At 39.3% G+C, this 23,157-nt stretch overlaps 1 protein-coding gene across 1 annotated transcript in view; it reads left to right on the forward strand.

Annotated features, from left to right (window-relative positions):
* SUN5 (Sad1 and UNC84 domain containing 5) overlaps positions 1-16,789 on the forward strand; it is a 43,633-nt gene extending 26,844 nt beyond the window's left edge. The window contains exons 10-13 of the mRNA XM_051979368.1: positions 5,993-6,108; positions 11,314-11,481; positions 13,748-13,834; positions 16,606-16,789. Coding sequence (XP_051835328.1) covers positions 5,993-6,108; positions 11,314-11,481; positions 13,748-13,834; positions 16,606-16,734 — 500 coding nt within the window. The 3' untranslated portion in view covers positions 16,735-16,789. The remainder of the gene's footprint in view (positions 1-5,992; positions 6,109-11,313; positions 11,482-13,747; positions 13,835-16,605) is intronic.
* The last annotated feature ends 6,368 nt before the right edge of the window (positions 16,790-23,157 follow it).

The raw sequence follows: 23,157 nt of genomic DNA on the forward strand, positions 1-23,157 counted from the left end.
CAGGAGGCAATACGTCATGTGGGAGTGTGGTTTGGTTAGGCTGAAGAATATATACACCAGAAATTAATCTGTAAAAAGGCTGGAGAGGGGGTTGGATCCAAGTTTTGAAGGGATGTGAATGTCAAAAAGAGAAGATCATATTTGACTCTGGAGGTTATGGGGAGACAGAGGAATGACTCCTACAACTTCCTGTGGTAACAAAATTTTATAACCCCAACCTTCATCATTCTTCTTATTTTCAATGATACCGAGTCCTAATGGCCTAAATCACCCTTCTTCAGAGCATCTGTCCCCATACACTTATCTTCATCTCCTTCAACCATTCTCTTCTGATTTCTCATTCCAGTTCTGCCCAACCCTTCTACCATGTCTTCTGGAATTCCAATTCCATAATTAATAAATTTCCCTTCATTTTAACCTCTCTCATGTTCCTTCTATTTTCCATTACTGAAAAAGATCTAATTGCTTCCATTTGGCATTGTATCCCTGAACATCTATTCTTGGACGCCTTACAAATAAGCCCTGATACACTATTCTTGGAATAGGAAGCAAAATATTCCCTTTTCCCCATTGCCATTTTCATACTCTCCTCTGCAACTCTCTTCAGCAAACTCCTCATACTTTGAAGGTCTTTTAATCCAAATCAATCGCCAAACCCAGTCCCAATAATCATACATTCTCCCATTTATCTTAGAGTTCAGTATTTGGATCACAGTCATCTTTTCCTTTTTTCTTTTTATTACAGAACTTAGATGTAAATATTAATGTTTCCTCAAAATGCTCTAATTCTTCCTCCACTCCACCACATATCCTTACTAAGTTGGTAACAACCTTTATCTTGCCATCACCCACAACTGTTTAACTTAGGTGATCAAAAGGTCTAAAATTCATTTCTCATTTTCCATGTATCTAACTGCTCCTATGTCTATTTTTTGTCCTCTGAGTGACTTCCAGTCTCTCCACTCTTTAGTGCTCTCCAGGTCTTCATTACTGCTCTCTCCCCTTTAGTTAACTAAGTTAATGCTATGTTTTCCTCTGCCCTGAAATCTCTCATCCCATATTCTACTGCTTTTCCCACCTTACCAAAACCCAGTCCTGAATTCCTCCCACCATCTGTATCCTCTGCTCCTACATATAGACTGCTGAAGAGAACTGGAAGAAGTTATACAAACATGATGACTAAGCTCTGGATCCATTACAATTCTATATTATCTTATCTGAAATTGGCTCTCAATACAGTACTTTCTCCCTTCCCCAAGAGATTTTCTATTCTATTCCCTACTAAATTTTCTAAAACCTCTTCTTTCCTCAAGTCTGATATACCAAGTAATCCTCCATATCTCATTGCTGAGAAGTTCAACCTCTGCTGAGGAAATAAAGTCCATTTGTAATGTTCCCTCTTCTTCCCTTTCCTGCATGTCACACACCTTGACATAACGCCCCATTCACTCTTTAGTCTCTGATGAACAGATGGCCTTTCACCCTTCTATATGCACCTTTGAAACTATCCACTCCCTTCTTCTCCAGCAAATTGCCCTCCATAATCATCCCTCTTTTCTCTCTCATATCCTCATTCTCTCAATAACTGTCAGTCTATATTTCCAAAACTGAATTTGTAAAAAAGCTGGTTTTCATTCTCAAACATTATGGATACTAACAACATTCACCTCCCAGCACTGTTGTAAGAATCAAATGAGATATCTGTAAAGAGCTTAGCACAGTATCTGGCACATACATGTCTGGCCACATAAATGTTAGTTATCATTACCATTATGATTGATGATGATGATGTATTGTCTCTGTAACCTAGGGATCTCTATGCTTAAAGTACTAAGTAAGAAAAAAATTGTTCAGGGATTCATCCTGCACCTTTCTGCAGACCAAATTGCCCTCCAGGTCTAAACAAAATTAGAGATGTTTAGTACACAGGGGATTTTTTTCCTAAGGAAATCGCATGGGCCTCAGGTAGTCTGTCTACAACTTATAGGCTTCTCCTCCTAATCCACTTAGTTGACTGACCATTATTTTTTTTCTTACTTATCAGAAAGTTCCATTAACTTCCCCACAAGGAATATGTGGTTGAAATGAAGTATCTGTATAAGATCCCTCACACACTCTGGGGTTATTTTGTGGATAAATAAGACTCATTCTCTCAATTACTTGGTATGGAGGAACTTTCCTTGGGTCAACTCTCTTGTGTGTTCCCTAAACATCAGTTTTTCAATGAGTGTCATCTGTTAAAGGTCTTAACAATTCATTTAACTCAAGAATCATACCACTATTTGTTTCTGTCAGAATTTTCCTGAACTGAAGTCCATGGCTAGTTGGTAGACATCTTTCAACTCATCTCTCAGTCAACAAATGGTTCACACATCTTTATAGTCTTTCCATCTTCTAAGATTCAAAAACAAAAGCTAAAAGGCAAGTGTGACTGGCCCAAATATCACTAAGAATAGCATAAAACCTGTGGCCTTATTCCTGCTAGAATTGTTCATGTGCATTATATAGGATATAAGTTGATTCAAAGTCATTCTTAAGACAATATTACTGTAACTACACATAATTTTCATTTGGTTTATCAGATTTTTTGCTGCAGAATAGAGTTTAAGAGACAGAACAGTTTTCTGCCATGGCTCTGGTCTAGAAGACTACATGAGTAATAGATTCACTCAAAGGAGGATTGCAAAGTGGCTCTGTCAGAGACCTGGCTCTTGATTGTTTAGGGGTCCATCCCACTTGAATTCATACAACTTTAAGCAGAAAGGATGATAAAGGTTGAAAATATGAACTGAGGAACGATGCTGGAACAATGGATATCATGTGATCATTATATTCAAATTATTCTAAGAGAAACTGCCAAGGAAAACACAACCTATGAAAGGATGACTAAATAATTCACTATCCACTATCCATATTTGATATACATTAGAGTAAATCTCATGTTTCTAGGGAGGTTGCTGGTGTCAGTAGGAAAATGGGCATCAGGGTATCATGGTTCTAGAGAATCCACATCCAGAAAACATTTGAAACATCAGTATTGATCAGAATCAATTTACTTATTTAAGGTATTAGCAAATAGTTACTCAAGGAAATATTGACTTTGATGGGAATCAAAAAGTCTAAAAGTAACTTTCCAAAGACACTTCCAACTTGTTTCTTAAACACTGATTAACATTCTAAAAACACTGAAGTATATGCAGAAATCTCAGCAAAATCAACCTATGCTTTTTATAAGGTATATAAACAAATCTATCAGGAATAATGCCACAGATGGTATGCTTTTTTTGGTAGCTTTTGGGCAAGATCCACAACTGTCTATCAGCTTGTACTTTGGAACCTCTGAAGATGGAATGGCTATAAAGACTTGTGACAAGTACTTTGTTGGCTGAAAGATGAAGTTGAAAGAAGCCTACCAATTACCCATGATTTCAGCTCACATTTCCGGCAGAAACAATAATGATTTGATTCTTAAGTTCCTTATTGACCTTTAGTAAGATGACACTTTTGTTGGGAAAATAGTGCTCAGAAATTACACAAGACAGTTTACCCAAGAAAAGTCACTCCATACCAAGGAATTAAGAGATTGAGCAACTTGTTTTTCTACAAAATAACTACAGGGAGTGGTAGGAACCCTATTCTTGCATCTAGCCTCTCTATTTCTCTAATCCTTTGTCTGCTCAAATAAATTGTTCTTAGGTTCATTTCTCAGCAGGTATTCTTTAGGTTCTTCTATTTGAGAATATGAAACAGTGGAAGGCCATTTGTTTTGCTTCTAAACCCAATAAAGGAAAAGATACTCTGAAGTTAGGTTTTATTGGATTTTTTTAAATTTGATCACAGTGTCATTCCTTATACATTTTTACTCTTTTTTTAATAATTGCCCACAATAATCATTAGCTGTGTCAACTGATGCCTATAATTTTTATTTTATCTTATTTTCAATTTACAGGACAAAACAGTGCCCAAAAAAAAAAGATAATGACATGTGAAACTTCAAATTTACAATTTACAATTTGTTATTTCCTCCAAATATACAACAGTTATCATGTAAATTTCTTTTTTTTCCTCTTTTGTTTCCCAACATTAGACACAAATAGGTGTTTGTGTGTATGTGTATACACACACACATATATATGCATGTATATCTGTAAAATTATTCTGTACATCTATTTATCAGTACTTTCTATGTATGCAGATAGTCTTCTTTCATCTGTTCTTTATTTTTAATTTGTACATTTATAATAGTTAAAATGACCCAGTCACTCAAAGTTGTTCTTAAAACAATACTGCTGTCGTTCCATACAATGTTCTCTTGGCTCTGCTCACTTCACTCTTCATCATTTTGTGCTACTCTTTCCATGCCTTTCTCAGATCAATGAGCTTATCATTTCTTATGGTACAGTCATATTCCATCATAACCATACCCCACAACTTGTTCAGCCATTCTCTGTATTTTCACAAAGCTTTGCCAACTTGTACCAGGTCTGACTCTATCTACTTCCTTGAATTGAAACATTCTTCTACCAATCTCTGAAGTAGGCCATTCCAATCTACCCCATGTATCTCCTCATTTTCAATCCAATATCATCAACACGTGATGATGAAGAATGGTGGTACCCATTGGGGTACCCAGTCCTCCAGATGATTGAAGCAGGTGGATGAAAAGAAGCAAATCCTATATTTCAGTGCACAGATCTCATTTTTTTAAATAACTTTTTATTGATAGAACCCATGACAGGGTAATTTTTTACAATATTATCCCTTGCACTCACTTCTGTTCCGATTTTTCTCCTCCTTCCCTCCACCCCTTCCCCCAGATGGCAAACAGTCCTTTACATGTTAAATATGTCACAGTATATCCTAGATACAATATATGTTTGCAGAATCGAACAGTTCTCTTGTTGCACAGGGAGAATTGGATTCAGAAGGTAAAAATAGCGTAGGAAGAAAAACAAAAATGCAAACAGTTTACATTCATTTCCCAGTGTTCTTTCTTTGGGTATAGCTGCTTCTGTCCATTCTTGAACAATTGAAAAGGAGTTAAGCTCTCATATTTTTCACTTACCTTTTAGCAGCTTCCTTTCCTGAATTTGTCAAGACAGTGCAGAAATCTCTTTTCTCTGTCTTGGAAATTTTATGTCCCTTTGTGGAGATTTCTAAGATCATCAAATTCCCACAAAGATGAAATGACAAGACAGAAACACTCCCTTCTCACACATGTAGAATATTCATACTGAAAGAAATCTTTATAGACCATCTAGACCTGTCCTTATTTTAAAATGGTAGACAATTTAACCATGAGGGGAAAGGGGCCTTAACAAAGATTACAGTGACAGAGGAAGATGAAGCAAGTGAATGAGAAATGAAATATTTTTTGAGGAACTAGCATTATGGCTTTTCTTGATCTTGCTCAGAGGCTAAGTTTTCACAAGAATATTATTAATTAAATATAAATAAATAATTAATAGCAAAGATAATAGGCAATTAATAATTGATTTATTAATTAATAGTTCTGGTGGCCTTAGGTTTCCAAGTAAAGCTAAAGACAGTTCCTGTCTGAAATGAGAAGCCAAGAGTAGAAAGGGGTTCAGTCCTTGGCAGGGGCAGATCTTGTCTGCAGGTGCTACTTACTATTGAGTAGTGCAATTTAGCGGTTCTTGGAGTCAGAGGATTTGAGTTCAAGTTCCAGATTTTTTACTTGGTGGATTCTAGGCAAAAATCACAACCTCTCAACTTGTTTCTTCAACTATAAAATAGGAATGTGGCACTTTCATTAATAATAATCTCTTTAGACTATTATTTCCTCAAGGGTGGAGACTATTTTTGACTTAATTTCTATCCCCAATGCTCAATCCAGTACCTGCACATAGTAGGTGCTTAATAAATGCTGATTGACTAATTCTCACTACTTCACATGGTTATTAGAAAAAAAAAAGTGTTTTGCAAAATGAAAGACTTTATGTAAATAATGAGTTTGGGTTTTGGTTTTCAGGAGGGACCATTGATTTTGAACATACATCTGCCACCTACAGTTGTGACAAAGCCAGATCTTACTGGAGCTGGCTCCGACTATGGAACTATGCACATCCACCTGATGTCATCCTGGAGGTAGGGCTAGAACTCCCTGGAATTCCATTGTGACTTTGTCCAACAGTTGATGATATGAACTCTGGTCCTAGTGCCTATTCCTAGGCCCTTGTGAGCCCACTTTGAAGAAAAAGAATAGCCTCAGATGACACTTACCAGACTTGCAGCCCCCACTGAAACAGAGCTTACTTACATCATTGTTTTAAATAATAGCTTATAGATGCCTTTTTATGGGAATTCAGTGGCCACATTAAATGACATATGAAGTAGATTTATGAAGTGGATTTGGGAGAGCACACTAGTTCATTTGACATGAAACAATCATGTCACAGGCATCCATCATGGAATGAAGATTTGCCATTTATTACAAAAAATTGCTCAGGGGCTTCAAGGCAGAATCATAGGTAATTAAACAACTTGTTTTTACATTTGGGATCTTTTAAAGTCTCGGGCAATAGGAAGAACAGAACTTGCATCATTTTAGTTGAGGGATTTTTAACCTAAGATCTTTTTAACTTTTTTTTATATTTTGATAACTGAATTTCAATATAATTGGTTTCCTTCATAACCCTGTGTTTTGTTCTATGCATTTAAAAAAACATTCTGAGAAGGGTTGCATAAGCTTGACTAGATTGCCAAAGGAATCTCTCTCTCTCACACACACACACACACACACACACACACACCCCACAGGGTTAAGGGTTCCTATCTAAAATCGACTCTTAAATGATGCTAACTATACCCAGACCTTAGGCCAGTCCAGCAATATAGCTACAGATATACCATACAAGAAATTCAGAGAAAAATACACTTTTCTAATCTTCTCCCTGGACTAGATTTCACACCCCAGCAAAACATACCAACCCAAGCAAAAGAGAGAATATCAGGAAACTCCAAACCATTCTGTCTGGCTGCAACATGAGTTCTACCTGCCTCCTATTATACAGGGACCTTTCTCAATACACCAACAATGGTAGCATTGCTTCTCTTTGTTTAATTATGCTAGCTGTGTTCCCAGCTTATCAGGAGTAGAAATACAAGGGCACACTCCAAAAATAAAATGGTCCCACTTCCTCTCTTCCCTTAATGGATCCAATGCTTTCACTCATTTATCTGTTATTCTAAAACTAGGAGAAGAATTAGTTACATCAGAATTAATGAGGTAGTCCTGGTTCTCCCCAATACCTGGGCACATGGCGCAGACAAAAACTAGGTTTTTTTACTTTACTTCTGTTACCAGAGGATTATTCCAAATATTCCCTCTAATTTCTTAGGACAAAGGAAATGCTTAAAAGTCACCTCCAGGAAGCCAGCTTCTATTGACCCACTCCCCACCATTATTTTAATATATTAATTATCCTCTGGTCTTCAGGGCATATCTTGAATTCTATTAATTTGTACCTCTTGCCTTCATTAAATCTAAATAAATGTCATTCTCACATGTTATCATAGTTAGCAATCAATACCTGCATAGCTCAAAAACAATAAAATTCTAAAATTGTTAGAATCATCAAGAACAGAATTAGAAGAGAACCAAGGTCCAGAGGAAAGTGACTACATAAGGTTATACTGAGTCTTCAACAAAACCAGGACTAAAATCTATATTCCTGCCCCCTCCCATCCTTTCCACTACATCACAACTGCCTCTGATATCCTCTCTGATATTCACTGTGTTCAGCTATATGTCCTTAAGCAAATGCCCTGCACTGGCTCAGCAGAGTAATCTATGCCTACTAGTGATGGACTGGCATATATGGTCTTTTTTTCAGTTTAAATGAAAAGATTTGCTTAAACCACAGTAAGTAAAGATTGTAGGTAATTGAAGACCCCTTGAGCTGATTCAACTTATTGAAGCTTCTTTTCCTAAGTTATTAATTATAATCCATCGGTCAATAAGAGTGTCCCTAGAGGTCCTTGTGGTTGCTTTATACTCTCGCAATGAAGAAGTGATTTTAAACCTCTTAAATCAATCAATCTCTAGGAAAATCTCAATGTATAATGCATATTTATAGGGTGAGATTGTAGATGTCCTGGGCAGCTAGATTAAATGGCTCAGTGGAAAGTGCATCATCCTCAGACACTTAACACTAGCTATGTGACCCCGGGGCAATTCATTTAACCCCAAATGCCAGGGAGAGGCAGAGTGTAGATGTGCTAAGAAGGATGTGATTTTTATTTCAAGAATCCTCACTTATAATCAATGAGTATCCACTATTTATCCTGAACAAGTCACTGTAAGAGTTAGAGACGTCTAATATCCCACCTCGCCGCCATTGGGCTATACTTTACCTGAGGAAAGAAGCTAAATGGGCATGAAGTAATTGGAGATCATAAAGGGCTGTCAGAAATGCTGGCTCAGTGGAGAAACAGCTTTGCAGATGACCTGTGCCCAAGACTCTACTCTTCCACAGATCCACTGTATTGCTGAGTCTCAGTTCTGTTTGGCTCCTGTCACCCCATTTGAAGTTTTCTTGGTAAAGGCACAGGAATGGCTATTTCCTTCTCCGGCTCATTTTACAGATGAGGAAACTGAAGTAAACAAGGTTATGTGACTTGCCCAGAATCACACAGCTAGTAAGTGTCTGAGACTGGATTTGAACTCAGGGAAATGGATCTTCCTGATTCCAGACCCATGGCACTACCACTAAGCCATGTAGCTAGAACCATGTACTATGTAACTTTAAGCAATTCACTTCCATTCTCGATCCTAAGCTTTACTCTTCCCCAAAAGAAGATGACATGGTAGAAAAAATGCTAGAAATGAGTTAAATTGGAGTCCTGCCCCTTGACTCATCATCTCTGAGCTTAATCCATAAAATTTAGGGAATAATATAAGTGGCTACTTCTAAGGGTTATTCTGAGGTCCATTTGATGATGTGTTTAAAGCACTTTGCCAACTGAAAAGCCCTATTTAAAGCTCTAATATTATTTTTATCATTCATATTATTATTATACCATTATTATTTTATTATAGTTACCTGTTTCATAGAATTGTCATAAAAAAAGGTATTTGATAAATGATAAAATACTATGGGAATGTAAATTGGCATTGCTATCGCTATTCCAGAACTTCAATCCTGCTGGGGTGCTCCAAAGTTTTGAATCTCTTTGGTACTGATCCATTTGTCCTCTGCAGCCTCAGCTCTGCCTCTCCTTGACTTAGGTGACAGAGAAGAAGTGAAAGAGGCATACCCTAGCCAACATAAAAGAGAGAAAGATTTCATTAGGAAAAAAATACCCTTTTATCTTTGTCCCAGAGGACCAAGAATGAAACCCACTTTCCTTTTATCTTAGAGTAGTAAAAGACCATGAAGGTAGAATTTTGCATGAACTGGCAGAAATAGGTACAGAGACAGATAATTTGGCTGAAACTTATTTTCTGTGTTAAAAGAGATATTTTGCATGGAGGGAATGTGACAGCAGTAAAAAAAAAATTTAAATCAATAAAACTTTCTTAAATTTTTTGATTTACAAAGAAAAAGCAGCCTTTAGCAAACAAACACTTAATCTATTAATTAGTGACCCCATCATTAATTTTGACTTCTGATAACTGATCATAAAACATGCCTTCTCCCTCTCAGCAGAGAGAAGGTATAGAATAAGGCATACTCTTTCAGGCATGGCTAAGCTGATTTGTTTCACCAAACTGAATCACTGGGAAGGGAATGAAGGAAAAGAGTCGTTGGGAAGTGAGGACACTGTAAAAAAATAAAAATAAACTTTTTCCAAAAGAAAAAAATAGCATTTCTGAGCATCTCTACCTCCTGACTCTGTCTGGCTTCTGGATTGAGTTCAGTTGTGATATTCTCTCTCTTTGCCCAGATGGGAGTTTACTCTCAAACTCAATGATCTAGGAGAGGTGAAGAGGGGAGCACATGATATAGTGGAAAAAACACGAATTCTGGAATAAGGGAACTTGGATTCCAGTCTCATAAATGACACTTAATACCTGTGTGACTGTGAACAAGTCATTTAATCTCATTAATAGTTAATATTAACCAATTTTCTCATCTGTAAAATGAAGGCACTACAATAGCCTCTGACGTCCCTGCCAATTCTGGAGCTGTGACAGGTATGTTAGAATCGTTTACTGGCACATGTACACCTCTTGCAAGGGATCTGACTGGGGAATTGGGTAATTTTGAATAGCTCCAACTTAGTCAATGGGGAAGCCCTTTCCCTCAGTGAAAAGGTCAGACGCCTCAAGGCTCTAGTGGTGATTGGTACAAGCTGCTCTCTTCACTCATCGTCCTACATAATAAGGTAAATCTCTAGCTGGAGTCAGGAAACTTGAGTCTGGATCCCACCTGACATGCTTATTGACTGAGTCTCAGTCTCATCATTATCAAATGAGGCAGTCAGCTACCTTCCTTATTGAGATCACCACAAATCCCTTTAGACTCATCCACTAGTTGAAAAGAAAGGAAGGAAACAAATATTTATTAAGCATCTGCTATGTATGAACCACTTTTCAAATATTACTTCATTTGATACCCACAACTACCTAGGACCTTGGTATTATTCTACTGACTTTACATTTGAGGAACTGAGGCAAAAAGAGATTAAATGACTTGCCCAGGATCACACAGCATTTGAATATAAGTCTTCTTCACGCCAAACCCAGCTCTGTCCACTATACTTTGCCCTGCAGGGATTCTGGTCAGTCCCTTTTTAGGGGTCCCAGCATATGGATGATTAGGGCAGTCAGTGGAACCTGAAATTTCACTAGGTTGTCAAAAGGTGTCTAACACACACACACACACACACACACACACACACACACACAGAGAAATTAATAGCTCATAGTCTACCCATACAAGGTCTTTAAGGTCCTTTCAGTCTTAAAAACTGCACACAATAGGGGCAGTAAAGATTTCCAGTTAGAGGAGCCCACCCTAAAGCAGAACCCACTTCCAGATTGCTCTGAAAGAGCGGTTTGTCTGAAACGGTCCTGCTTGAAGCTTCCCCCTTGAGCACAGCATGGGTACACTCTGCTCCCACCTCGCTCTGACATTCAGATCTGTAGCTCGACTAGACTCTGTGTTGGTAACATCATAGAGACAGACAGTCAGCCATTCCCAGTTTTTGCTTCCTGCTCCTTCCATCCCCACCATGTGCAAGGGTGGCCAGAGTTCCACTATGGGGACTCCACAGCAGCAGTTCCCACGAGGGATAAGCCAGGATGAGGGAGCTGACCAAATGTTCATGTGCCTGTTCTCCCTCCAGCCCAACGTGACCCCTGGCAACTGCTGGGCATTCAGGGGAGACCGTGGGCAAGTTGTCATCCGCCTGGCCAGGAAGATCTTCCTCACCAATATTACTATTCAGCACATCCCCAAAACGATTTCCCTGTCAGGCAACTTGGATACGGCCCCCAAGGACTTTGTCGTCTATGTGAGTGATCAGTCTAGAGACAGACAAAGGGCATGGGGAAGGGGGAGGACTGGGCCTGAAGAAAAGGCTGGGGAGGGCAAGACTGGGCCTAAGGAAAAGGCTGGAAAAGTACCAGCTCTGGTTGTCCTGTTAGGTCCCTTGCCTGCCTGGTGCCCAGAAGCTCTTTGCTATCGCTAGAACAAGTGTCAGTGAGAGGTTAGGAAGATGGAACGCTTCAGGGGGTGTAGACTGATCCTTAAAAGAATAGTGAAAACAGCCCTTTTCCCTATTTCAAGTACTTACTTTCCCAGTGTTCTTGGGTAACTCAGTCTTTTTTGTCATAGAGGAGACATCTATGTTCAAACTTAATTATTAGGTACCTTAATGTGTGAACTCCAGAAATATTCAATTTTTTTTAAGGACTTCAGGGAAAGTGAAATATTTAATTCCAAAGAATCCAATTTTTACCATTAGAACAAGCAGTAAATTATTTTTTAAGGTGGGGGACCTTCCTAGAAAAGCTGTTAAATCATACCACCTAGACAGCTGCCTATTTATTCTATGCTGATCCAGCTGTAGGAGGCCAGACCACTAAGCAGTGTACCCATGGGCTCAAGACATTGTCTCTGCCTTCCTTCTGAAAAAGAGCAAAGAAAAATATAAGTGGGCAGTCACAAGTGCAAGGGATGATGGAATAGTCCAGAATCACAATAACAATGCTGTCGGATCTGATACTGCTTCAACTTAGAAACTCAAAAATTAGCATTTTTGATAAGCTCTCTTTCTGGCAGGCGGCTCCTGACCTGTAATAGTGATTCACTTTCTAAGAAAGAAAAAAAATCAATTTCTATTTCTCAGGGTTTTTGCAGATGATCGTAATTCTCAAGTGTAAAATATTATTCTTTTACCCATCTAGAACACAGAACATCAGAGAGACCTAAATCCCTCATTTTACAGAAAAGGAACTGAGCCCAAGAGGAATGAAATAATTTGCCCCAGATGAAACAACACACCAGGGGCAGGGCTGGTGATGGTTCTAACCTAGTCTGATTTCCACAGACTGGGTCTCCAAGGGATTTTTGTGTAGTTGAAGACAATCCTCAAATCACATCTTGGCTTCTTCTCCTGGTTAAACAACCTCATTCCTCCCATGTCTATATCAATGCATTCCTCAAGAGAACAGGCAAAGTGTTACTCACAGCAGTATGGCCTGTGAGTCATAGAGCTGAGGGCAAGCTCTCAGGATGTTTCCTAGCTGCCTGACTTTGGATAAGTCATTTTCCTCTTTGATCCTGCTTTCTCCTCTGCAAAATGCAGAAAATATCTGCACCTCTCTTACAAAGATACTATAAGGATCAAATGAGATGATAGATGGGAAAATATTTGACAGACTCTAAAGCATATGCAGACATGAGGAAATTTTTTTTAAATCAGGGTTACCCTTGACCTTTGATGCAGGAGCGTTAAAAGAGATTTTTAGTGGATCATAAATTCACTATGAAGGAGTATGTGACAGACAAAATTGTTAATGTCCATTAGTATTAATACAATACTAGACTGAATTAATAGAATCATGGGATTCAGAGGGAGGGAACAGTCCTGCTGCCCTCCTCTCTTAAAAATATATAATTAATAATAATCTTTAATAAGATATCATTGTAGGAGCATCATTGACAATATATGTTCAAAGGAAGATGACCAAGGTGCTAAGAGAACTAAAGGCTATACATACATACATCTCCTGAAAGAACTATAATAAATACTTAGCCTGGAGAAGCACTGTGGAATTGGGGGAAGGACATGATAGTTGTCTTCAGATACATAAAGGTTGCCCTGTGGAAAAAGATTAGACTTGTTCTACATTGCCCCAGAGAAGAGTTAGAAGCAATGGGTAGAAGTTATAGAATCCCATTTTAGTTCAAGATAAGAAAAAACTTCCTAACAACATATATTATCGAAAAGTGGAATGTGTTGGATTGAGAGAGGTAGTGAGTTCCCCATCACAAGAGTTCTTCAAGTAGAAGCTATGTTACCACTTATCTGGAAATTCTGCAGAGAGGACTCTCCATCAGTTAGGGGGTTGGAATGGATTCTGAGATCCCTTCCAGTTCTGAAATTCTATGAAACAGAACAGGATTCAATGTGTATAATGCCAGCATTACTTTGGATAGACCAAAGTCTCTATAGAGCTGGTCCTCTCTAGCTCCCATAAGATTGCAAACACCCAAGCTCACATGCCCATCTCTCTACACCCTGGCTCTTCACCCTGTCATCCTTCCCTCCAAAGGGCATCAGTGATCAAAGCAGAGAAGAGACATTCCTGGGGGCTTTTATGTTTCAGCCTGAAAATGCCATTCAGATGTTTCCACTCCAGGTACAAGGAGGGTCATTGGGTAGGGAGAGTTGGAGGGTGTTGGGTGCAGAAGTTGGGATTCCAGTGCAAAATTTAGACAGTCCATTTAGATACCAAATCATGAGTATTTCTTGAAATAATGATTTAACTAAAAGCCCAGGAAACCAACTCTTGGAGATCTTTACCAAGCCCTTCAGAAGTGATCATATGTGTAGACTAAAATTCTTAGATGCAGAGCCCATTCCCCATTATCCAGGAGAAAGGATAAGTTGACCAGGTTTTACATTATTCAGGCCCACAAGCCCCAAGATCCATGCACACCTTCAAACACAAACTTTTTTCTAAAATCACTCTACCCTCTATTCCCAGAGAAACAGTTACAAGAGGCCAGAGGCTCCATCCCATGGTCTTATCCCAACATTCTCTTGCTTTTTTATGCTATTATTGGTCCAGCCAGCTAAGAGTTCTGTTCCACCAGGGAGTAGAAGCAAGATCTAAAGATCCAAAGCAACCCACTTCCCAACCTGCTCCCAGACTACCAGCCGTCTGCCCTATCTGGTCCATTATACGTTAGACTCATCAGATTTAAAGACCTCAGAACAGGAGGGACATGTACAGATTATCTATAAAGATAATAAGAAACTGAGTCTCAAAGAATAAAAGCCATTTGTAAAAGGCCACACAGCATTACTGGCAGAGCTAGGATTTGGGCCCAGGTCTCCTAATGCACATCCAAGGACTCTCTTCCTCCTATTCCCAGTCCAGGCAGAGATAAGATGCTGGGAACCATGGCTTTCATTAGTATTAAATGATGGGATGGGTTTGAGGGAACAGGGCAGATCTTAGCTAAGTCATGGCTAGTTTGGGATCAGTCTCCTCTCAGAGCTCCATCTCCTTCTCAGGAGCTGCTCAGCCATTCCCAGGCTCCCAAGGGCTGAGCAAGAAGACGATGTGGTCCTCCAGTCCAATTTCTGATTTTATAGATTGGGAAACTGAGGCTAAGAAAAGCAAAATTACTTGTCCATTCATATAAATAATAAGTGACAATGCAAATTTCAGTTTCATCTGCTTCCAAGGCAGCTTAGAACCCTGACATACTGGGAAATCACATGCTCATAGCCAGTATATTAACAGCAAATAGGAGGTCTTATGTCTGTGTGATTTGTATAAACAAGGAGGTAGCAGATATGAATAGAAATGTCTCTTCAATTTCCCCAAAAAAGGCCATCAAGAACAGCTGTGTCTTTTACCCTCAGGACAGAATTAGCAGGGAGCAGGGAAAGAGAATTACAGAATGTTAGATCTACACTGTGAACCCAGACATCCTGCCCCCTATACTGCACTGAGTGTGTATCGTAGGAAAATAAGAATAAATAGGACTCAGGATAGCTAGATGGAAAAATGGATACAGAAAAGAAACTAGTCAAGAGCTAACTTTGTAATTATAGCCATCTTGGCTTCAAGAAATTCCCTAGTGTCTGCAAAAAATAAAATAAAAAGATAAACAATTCACTGTAAGGAGAGCCTGGAGCTCAGACAGCAAGGAAGGAAAAATGCTGGGAAATTACAAGAGCAACCGGGTGATTTGGTGGATAGAGCATAGGAATTAGAGTCAGGAAGTTGGATCTTGAGAGATCTATGATCCCTACCCCTGAATGCCCTCCAAGCACTTCAATCTCTGTTTTCTCATCATAAAATGAACACAATAATACCTAACTCACTGGACTGTTCTAAGAATCAAGTAAGGTTATGTAAAGCATTGAGCAAGCCTTGAAGGAGTAGATAAATCCTAGCTATTTCTGAAACTAGCTACTTAGATGCAGAGCTAGTGAATAATAAATTGAGTCTACAAATTGTCTCATAGTTTTGTGACTTGCTGTGTGATGTTAGACAAGACGTTTATCTCTATGAGTCTGTTTTCTCCCCTAAAAAATGAGAGGGTTAGACCAGAAGACTAATAAGATCTTTCTAGCTCCGGATCTAGAATTCCATAATTGCTTATATATCTCTGAACCACCACAGAGATCTTTAAGCATTCCAGTGATAGCAACAGAAACAAGACCAGATGGACAATCACACAGTCAAAGTTTAATGGGCTTCTTGGGCTTTCCATCAGTCTTTCTGCTAAAACGTTTGGGGAGGGTGGCCAGAAACAATCATCATGTGAGATGAGATTTGAGGATTATCAATAGAATATAAGTATTATATTCTCTGTGCCTAATCCATAGATGGCTGAGACTAAGAGTGGGCTGTGTTTTCATGAAAGTTCTGTCATCCAGAAGTCCTGAGTCCTACCTTCAGCTCAGGAAATCCTGAGTTTGAACCCCATTTTAGACATTCCTTAACAGAATAATCATGAAAAGTTTCTCATCTCTAAGTTTCAGCTTTCTCAATTAGAAAATGAAGATGTATAATAGAAAGCCTGTTAGTCACTAGAAGATCTAGATTTGAATCTCATTTCAGCCATACCATAGCTGTGTGACATTATGCAACTTCCTTAATTTCTCTGGGACTCAGTTTCCTCATTTTTTTAAATAAAAAAGCAGGATTTGATGATCTGCCCTGTGTCTTTCCAATTCTAAATCCTCGGGAGCCAAAACTAAATGATTTTCAAGATTCCTTCCAGCTCTGAGGAATTCCAAATTCCTTCTAACTCTGGGATTCATTGAACATGGGTCAGCATAGAGAAAGCAAGGAAGGAGGAGATAGGAAGTGCACCCTCAGGGGGCCCTCAAGAGGAGGATAAAAGGACAAGACCAGGCCTTGTTCATTCTCCGTGTGTCTGCTTCTAGAATACACTCTCCAGACCCTTCAACTGCATCAAACTAAAGATACTGACCAACTGGGGAAACCCCCACTTCACCTGCATATACCGAGTTCGAGCTCACGGAACAGTGACTCCTTCAGCATCTGACTACTAAGCAAGAGGCTCGTCCTTACCTTCCCAGAGAAATTAAAGTTTCTTTTTCCACTGTACCTATCTCTAATTTTCTTCCTATGTTGAGATGGGGATGACAGGAGAGGAACATGATTCATGGCTCTATCCCAATGGAAAAGAGTAGATTTTAAGTCCCTAGACCTCCTTGCCTTGTGGCCCAGTTAGTAATAGGAAAGAAGGATATCTTGGTCAACCTTTTGGATCATGATCAGCATAAGGTTCAGGTGGAAGGCCTACCTCTGACCCACTGGTTGACTAACTGAGGGTAAACCTTCTATCCCTCAGGCATCTCTCTTAACACTAGAAATTGGTCTTCATTGGTAGATAACATTTCCTTATCAGAAGTTCCTTACAGTAGTAACATCACAAGTCTGATTCCCCATCCCCTCAAAGTGTAGAAGCTTCTATGATAGGACCATTTTCTAGCTGGGTAATGTTATTCAATGTTACTTAAGTTCACTGGCCCAGTTTCCTCACCTTTAAAATGGAGATAAGAATACTTGTACCACTTGCCTCACATGGTTATTATAAGAGCTTTTACAGTCATGGAGGAACCACAGAAATGTAAACTATTGTCATTATTATGGACATGAAAGTTCTTCAGGATTCCCAAAAAGTAAAGAATAAGTACAGAAACAAGACCAATAGGCAAAAACATAATTTCAGATGGTCAACACTATATAGAAATGGAGACAAAACACACACACACACACACAAATGTTTGGAATACTCAATAATAATTTGTAGGACCTCCTCATTCCCAACGTATATTAGAGACTCACAAATTATAACTCAGTCCCTCTTAGAAAGTCAGGGTGAGGGTCTCTTCAATCCCAGAGTCAGAGGTTTACCTTTCTGAGGTAGGGGGATAAGAGAATTTTGATTTTGGTCACCACCCAGCTTCTCGGGGCAAGGGCTGTTATCCAGGGTATTAAGGGTGTTAATGTAAGTTAAATGCACCAGCCTCACCTGTAGACACTCAGCTAGAAAAGATAATCCCCTTGCTGGCTCCAGCCCCTAAATTTATGTCAGTGTCCTCAGAACAAAAACAATCTCCCTGTGGGACATAAAATCCATAGATTCTGGCCTCCATTTACCAAGATGCTAAATGCATTATCTTTCTCCACCAAGAGAATATTCCTGAGTCACTATCCATTGATGAGTTTTGAGAGGTTCTTTGTTTTTGTATTTTTAAAAGTGGAGATGGATTGCACTGAATTATCCACCTTCTCTCCCTTAATTTTCCCTTAAGATTTATGGCATGCATTTTTAACCTGCTAGGGGTTCCCACAGCCAGAGTCTTGGAGTTCAGGTCTATGATCAAAATCAAAATTTAATTCCAGGTCAGTGTTCAGTCAATGTTGGGCTCAGTTTCTGATTAAAGATGGAATCTTTCTGCACATGGAGCTACCTGCTCAATATGGGAATCTGACCTTGGCCTCAGGAGCAGTAGTTTATAACTATAAAAGAAAATTCTAAATAGTCTCTAGGCTCCATAACTTAAGTCAAAGCTAAACAGCTGGTCTATCATAGTGATCCATATGGATTGGAAACTTCAAGACATTGGACCAAGAAATAGATATTCTTTTTCATCTATCAAAGAGGAAATTTCTCGAACTCTTTAACCCAGGTCTGAAACTGCTTGGAAAAACTAACTCATACTTGATTTACAGTGGTAGAAAACCATAAGTAACTGCCAAGTAAGTAGGCATGAACTTAGTTTTTAAAATTGAGACAGAAAGGTGACAAATTTCCTGAAACTGCTCCAAGCAAAGTATCTGGGACCCCCGATCTAATATCAGGATGACAAGTTTTCCTATCTGTTTATATTTTTCTTCCACTTCTCTCTCTCCCCCATTCTCCTAATATTAACGGAAAAGACTCTGCAAGCTATCCTTGTCTGAGTCAGAACACTATTACAATAATCTCCCATTCATTTATGTGACAAGATTGTATAAGTGCTCACTATGTTCCAGGATCCATGTTAAGCTCAAAGGATGCAAAGACAAAAATAAATAGCCCCTGCCCTTAACAAACTTGGATTCTATGGCAGGAGAGAGGGGATATGGATGTACATAGACTACTGGGAACCGATATTTCTTGAAAGAAGGCACTAGCATCTGCAGAGAGCAGAAACAGGCTTCCTGTAAGAATATGAGCTAAATGTTGAACATAGCTAGACATTCTCAAAAGCAAGGGGAAGGGAATGACAGGGAGGACATCCCAGCCTTCGTGAAGGGCAGAGAATGGGAACAGCTATCAGGTAAGTTGGACTAGAATATAAAATGTATTGAGGGAGAGTAATAAGCAATAAACCTGGAAAGATAGGCTGACGCCAAGTTGTGAAGGGCTCTATAACAAAGAACTTTGTATTTTATTCTTGAGGCAAAGGGAAAGCTTCTTAAGCATGAGAGTGGCTGGGTCAGACCTGTGCTGTAAGAATATCGAGTTAGTATCTATGGATACAATGGATAGGACAAAAAGGAAACAGCTTCTGAAAGGTGTTCCCATCTCCTTTCTCATCCCTCTTCCAATTTTCTGATCTTCCTGCATGTGGTTCTCCTTTTGCTTAAATCTGACAATTTTGTTTCTATATTCCAAAGCCTTCAATGATTTTCTGTTTTCCATTGAGAACAAGTTGGAAGGAATGAAGGAAGGAAGGAAGGAAAGGAAGAAGAAAGAGAAGGAGGGAGAAAAGAAAGAAGGAAAGAAGGAAGGAAGAGAGGGAGGGAGAAAGGGAAGAAAGAAGAGAAAGGAAAGGAAGAAAGGAGAGAGGAAGGAAGAGAGGAAGGGGGGGAGGAAAACATTGAAGCATTTTTTTAAATACACAAAAGAAAGCAGAAGAAAATAACTTGTTAAATTCTATACTTTAAAAAAAAATTTTTTATAGTGTCAAAGAAGTGGAAGTTGAGAGGATGCCATCAGTTGAAGAATGACTTAGTTATAGTATATGAATGTAATAGAATATTATTGTTCTATAAGAAATGAAATCAGAAAAGCCTGGAAAGACTTACATGAACTGATGCTAAGCAAAGTGAATAGAACCAAGAGAACATTGTACACAATAAGTTTATGTGATGATCATTTCTGATGGACTTGGCTCTTCAACAATGAGGTGATTCAAGGCAATTCCAAAAGACTTGTGATTGAGAGAGCCATCCGTATCCAGAGAGAGAACTATGGAGACTGAATATAGATCAAAGCAAAGTATTTTCATCAATTTTTGGTGGTGGTGGTGGTGTATGTGTTTGTTTCCTCTTGTGTTTTTTTTTCCTTTTGATCTGATTTTTCTTGCACAGCATGACAAATATTGAAATATATCTTGAAGAATTGCACACGGGTAATCTATAGTGGATTGTTTGATGTCTAGGGAGGGGAAAGGGAAGGGAGAAAAAATTTGGAACAAAAGGTTTTATAAAAAAGCAAAGGTTGAAAAAACTCTGCATGTATTTGGAAAAATAAAAAGCTATTATCAAAAAGCAAACTATACATGATAAGGCTTTTGGCCTCACATATAATCCTTTTTTCTTTCCTATTTTGTATTGGCATTTATCTTTTTTACATGCTTATTAACTTCAGAACAAAAATAAATATTTTTCTTTAATAAGCCACACTTTAGTATAGTATAAAAATATTCAATTTTGAGTCAAGAAACATAGATTCTAGTCCCATATTCAACAAACCTTATAAAGTGCCTACTATGTGCAGGGCACCATAGTAGGTAGTCAGTGACTCATCTGTGTCATTGACCACATCAGTGTTATTTTGGGCTGGTCACTAAGACTCTCTGGGTCTTTGTGCCAATTAGTCCATTCTGGCTGTAACATTCTATCATTTCATAAAGACCCAAGGAATTTTTGAAGATAGACTCCCTGCATTGCCCAGGCTGTCCCATTTAGAAATGCCTCCACCACAAACCCTAGGCCCACTCCTTTGACATGCTTGAAGGTTGCTGCACTCAGGGGTGACTTGGCAGAGGGTGACCCTCAGCCCCTTGGCCTTTCCTGCTGGACTCTGCCAGACTGACTCTCACCTATCCATACATCATACTTTCCTGGTGCTCACACTAAGCCCCTGGAGAAAGAGAAGCGGAGGAGGCTCCTCTGGTCACCTCCTGTATCACAATGCACAAAGCTGGCATCCTGTCAGCCATTCAACCTGGCATATGGGGTGTGGCGCCAGTACCTCAGGGACCTCTGCCAGGGTGGATTCCCTGCCTGTGCCTAGCTCTTAAAGAGTAACCAGAGCCAGGAAATCACTGCCCTTTGCGGAAAGACACTCAGATAGGCGCCTATGATAGCTAGGGGGTGGGAAGGAGGGAAAGGGGTATGATCCAAACTAGAGGGAGAGAGAAAGCTCTGAGTTGAGCAGGATCTCCTAGTTAAACCACAGGCGTAATCTGATCAAATCCCTTTTAGGTAGCTGATTAGGCATCTTCCCCAGAGAGAGGATGGGGAAAAGAAGGTGGGGAGGGTATAGTTATGGCCCCAAACCTTATGGCCATAGGGACTAGCTGGGCTAATAATAGGTCACTGGGGCTGTGTCCCCAGGGGCCTGACCATGAGATTAAATAATATCTCCCATTTCTATAGGATTTTAGGGTTTATATAGTGTTTTGCTCACAACAGATCTATGGAATTACCCCCATTTTAAAGAGGAGGAAACTGAGGCTCCACATAGCTTCAGAGAACCATCTGTGACAGCAGGTCTAATCCCTCTCTGGGAAAGAACCTCATTTGTTTCATTTTCCTCAAAGGAATACTACCTGTTTTCCAGACATGGATTGGGAGACTCATTCTCAATCTGTTACTCTCTGCAGGTTTGCTTGAACCCAGTTGTCTCTCCTGTCCAAATTTTAGGACCATGAGACAGTAGCACTGAAAGGGATGTCAAAGATTATCCAATCCAACTCACCTATTAAAAGGCAGTGAAACTAAAATCCAGATTAGGGACTGTGTACAGTCACACAGTAAGTAAAGAGTCAGAGGCAGGATTTTTAGAAACCAAGTCTCCTGATTGTCAGTTCAGTGTCCTTTCTACTACAGTATGTACCTCATTCCTTTCTATCACTCAAGACCCAGATCAAGTGCTACCTAAAGGAAACCTCCTCCTAACTAATCCACAGCACACAGGGATCATGACCAACTTTAGACTCCTTCAGTCCCTACTGTGTCTACTTCATGACTTAATGGCAATGCCTTATCTTGCCTTCTTACTTCAGATGCACATATGTGTCTGATCTCCCCACTAAACCAAACATCCCCCAACAGGAGAGCACATGTCTTTTCCCACTTTCCTCCAAAGCAGCTAGCACAAGGCTATGTACCCAGGACATATCTGATAGAGATTATCTTCCTAATAATTCCAGCACTGGCTGCACCTTCACTCATTCCCTCTGGATCACTGGTCAAGGTAGGAGAATTGGAACATATTTTGCTCTCCATTGCCATCTCTAGGTCCCCCCTCCCTCCATCACCTAATAACTTTCATTCCTTTGAGGTTCACACTATCTATATCAAACATCCAGACATGATCCTAGTAGCTATTGTCCACAGACCCTCCTAGGACAGTCTGCTTCCTTCCTCTGGCTCACAAGTTTTCTGCCTCCCAAACTACTGCCCTCATACTAAAGGACTTCAACATATGTATTGATATCTCCACAATAACCTTTCACAACCTCCTCAATTCTCATAAGCTACTCCTCCACTCCATCTCAACCATAAACAAAGTCACAGCCTTGATCTTGCAATTGCCCATAAATGTACCACTTCTTCAGGAGTGATGAACTCCCTTTATCTGACCACAATCTATTGTTTTTTCACCTCTCTATCTTCTCTTACAAAATTCTTCTCTTTGTACTCACCATGATCTCCAGTCTCTTAGTCCCTCAGTTCCTTACCAGGCCATCTACCCTGCACTATTCACTCTCTCCTCTTCTCCCTATCTTGACTCCTTAGAGAATCAATTCAATTCCTCTCTTGAATCATTCTCTCCCTTATCATTTCACTGATTATTCCAGGCCAAGGATCAACCTTGGATCACTCCTACACACATGCTGCTAAATGAAGATGAAGAAAAACATGCAATCATTCTGATTGAGTCTACTACAAATTGATGTTACATAATCTCATCTGGTTACTTTACCTCCCTTATCAATTCATTATCCCACTGTTCACAATGATTCTTTCAAACATTTTCATCTTTCCCCAAACTTTTCATGGTTCTCCCTCCCCCAACTCTCTTAGTAGAGAACTTTACCTTCATTGGTTATCACAAAAAAAGCTCATTCACTGTGAACTTCCTCTCCAGCCTCTTCCTCATCTCCTCCCTCTCATGCTTTTTTTGCAATGGATAAAATGTGAATAATGTATATTAAATTTTAAAATATGTCATGAGCACAATTTTT

Source organism: Antechinus flavipes, chromosome 2, assembly GCF_016432865.1.
Source record: "Antechinus flavipes isolate AdamAnt ecotype Samford, QLD, Australia chromosome 2, AdamAnt_v2, whole genome shotgun sequence".
NCBI lineage: Eukaryota > Metazoa > Chordata > Mammalia > Dasyuromorphia > Dasyuridae > Antechinus > Antechinus flavipes.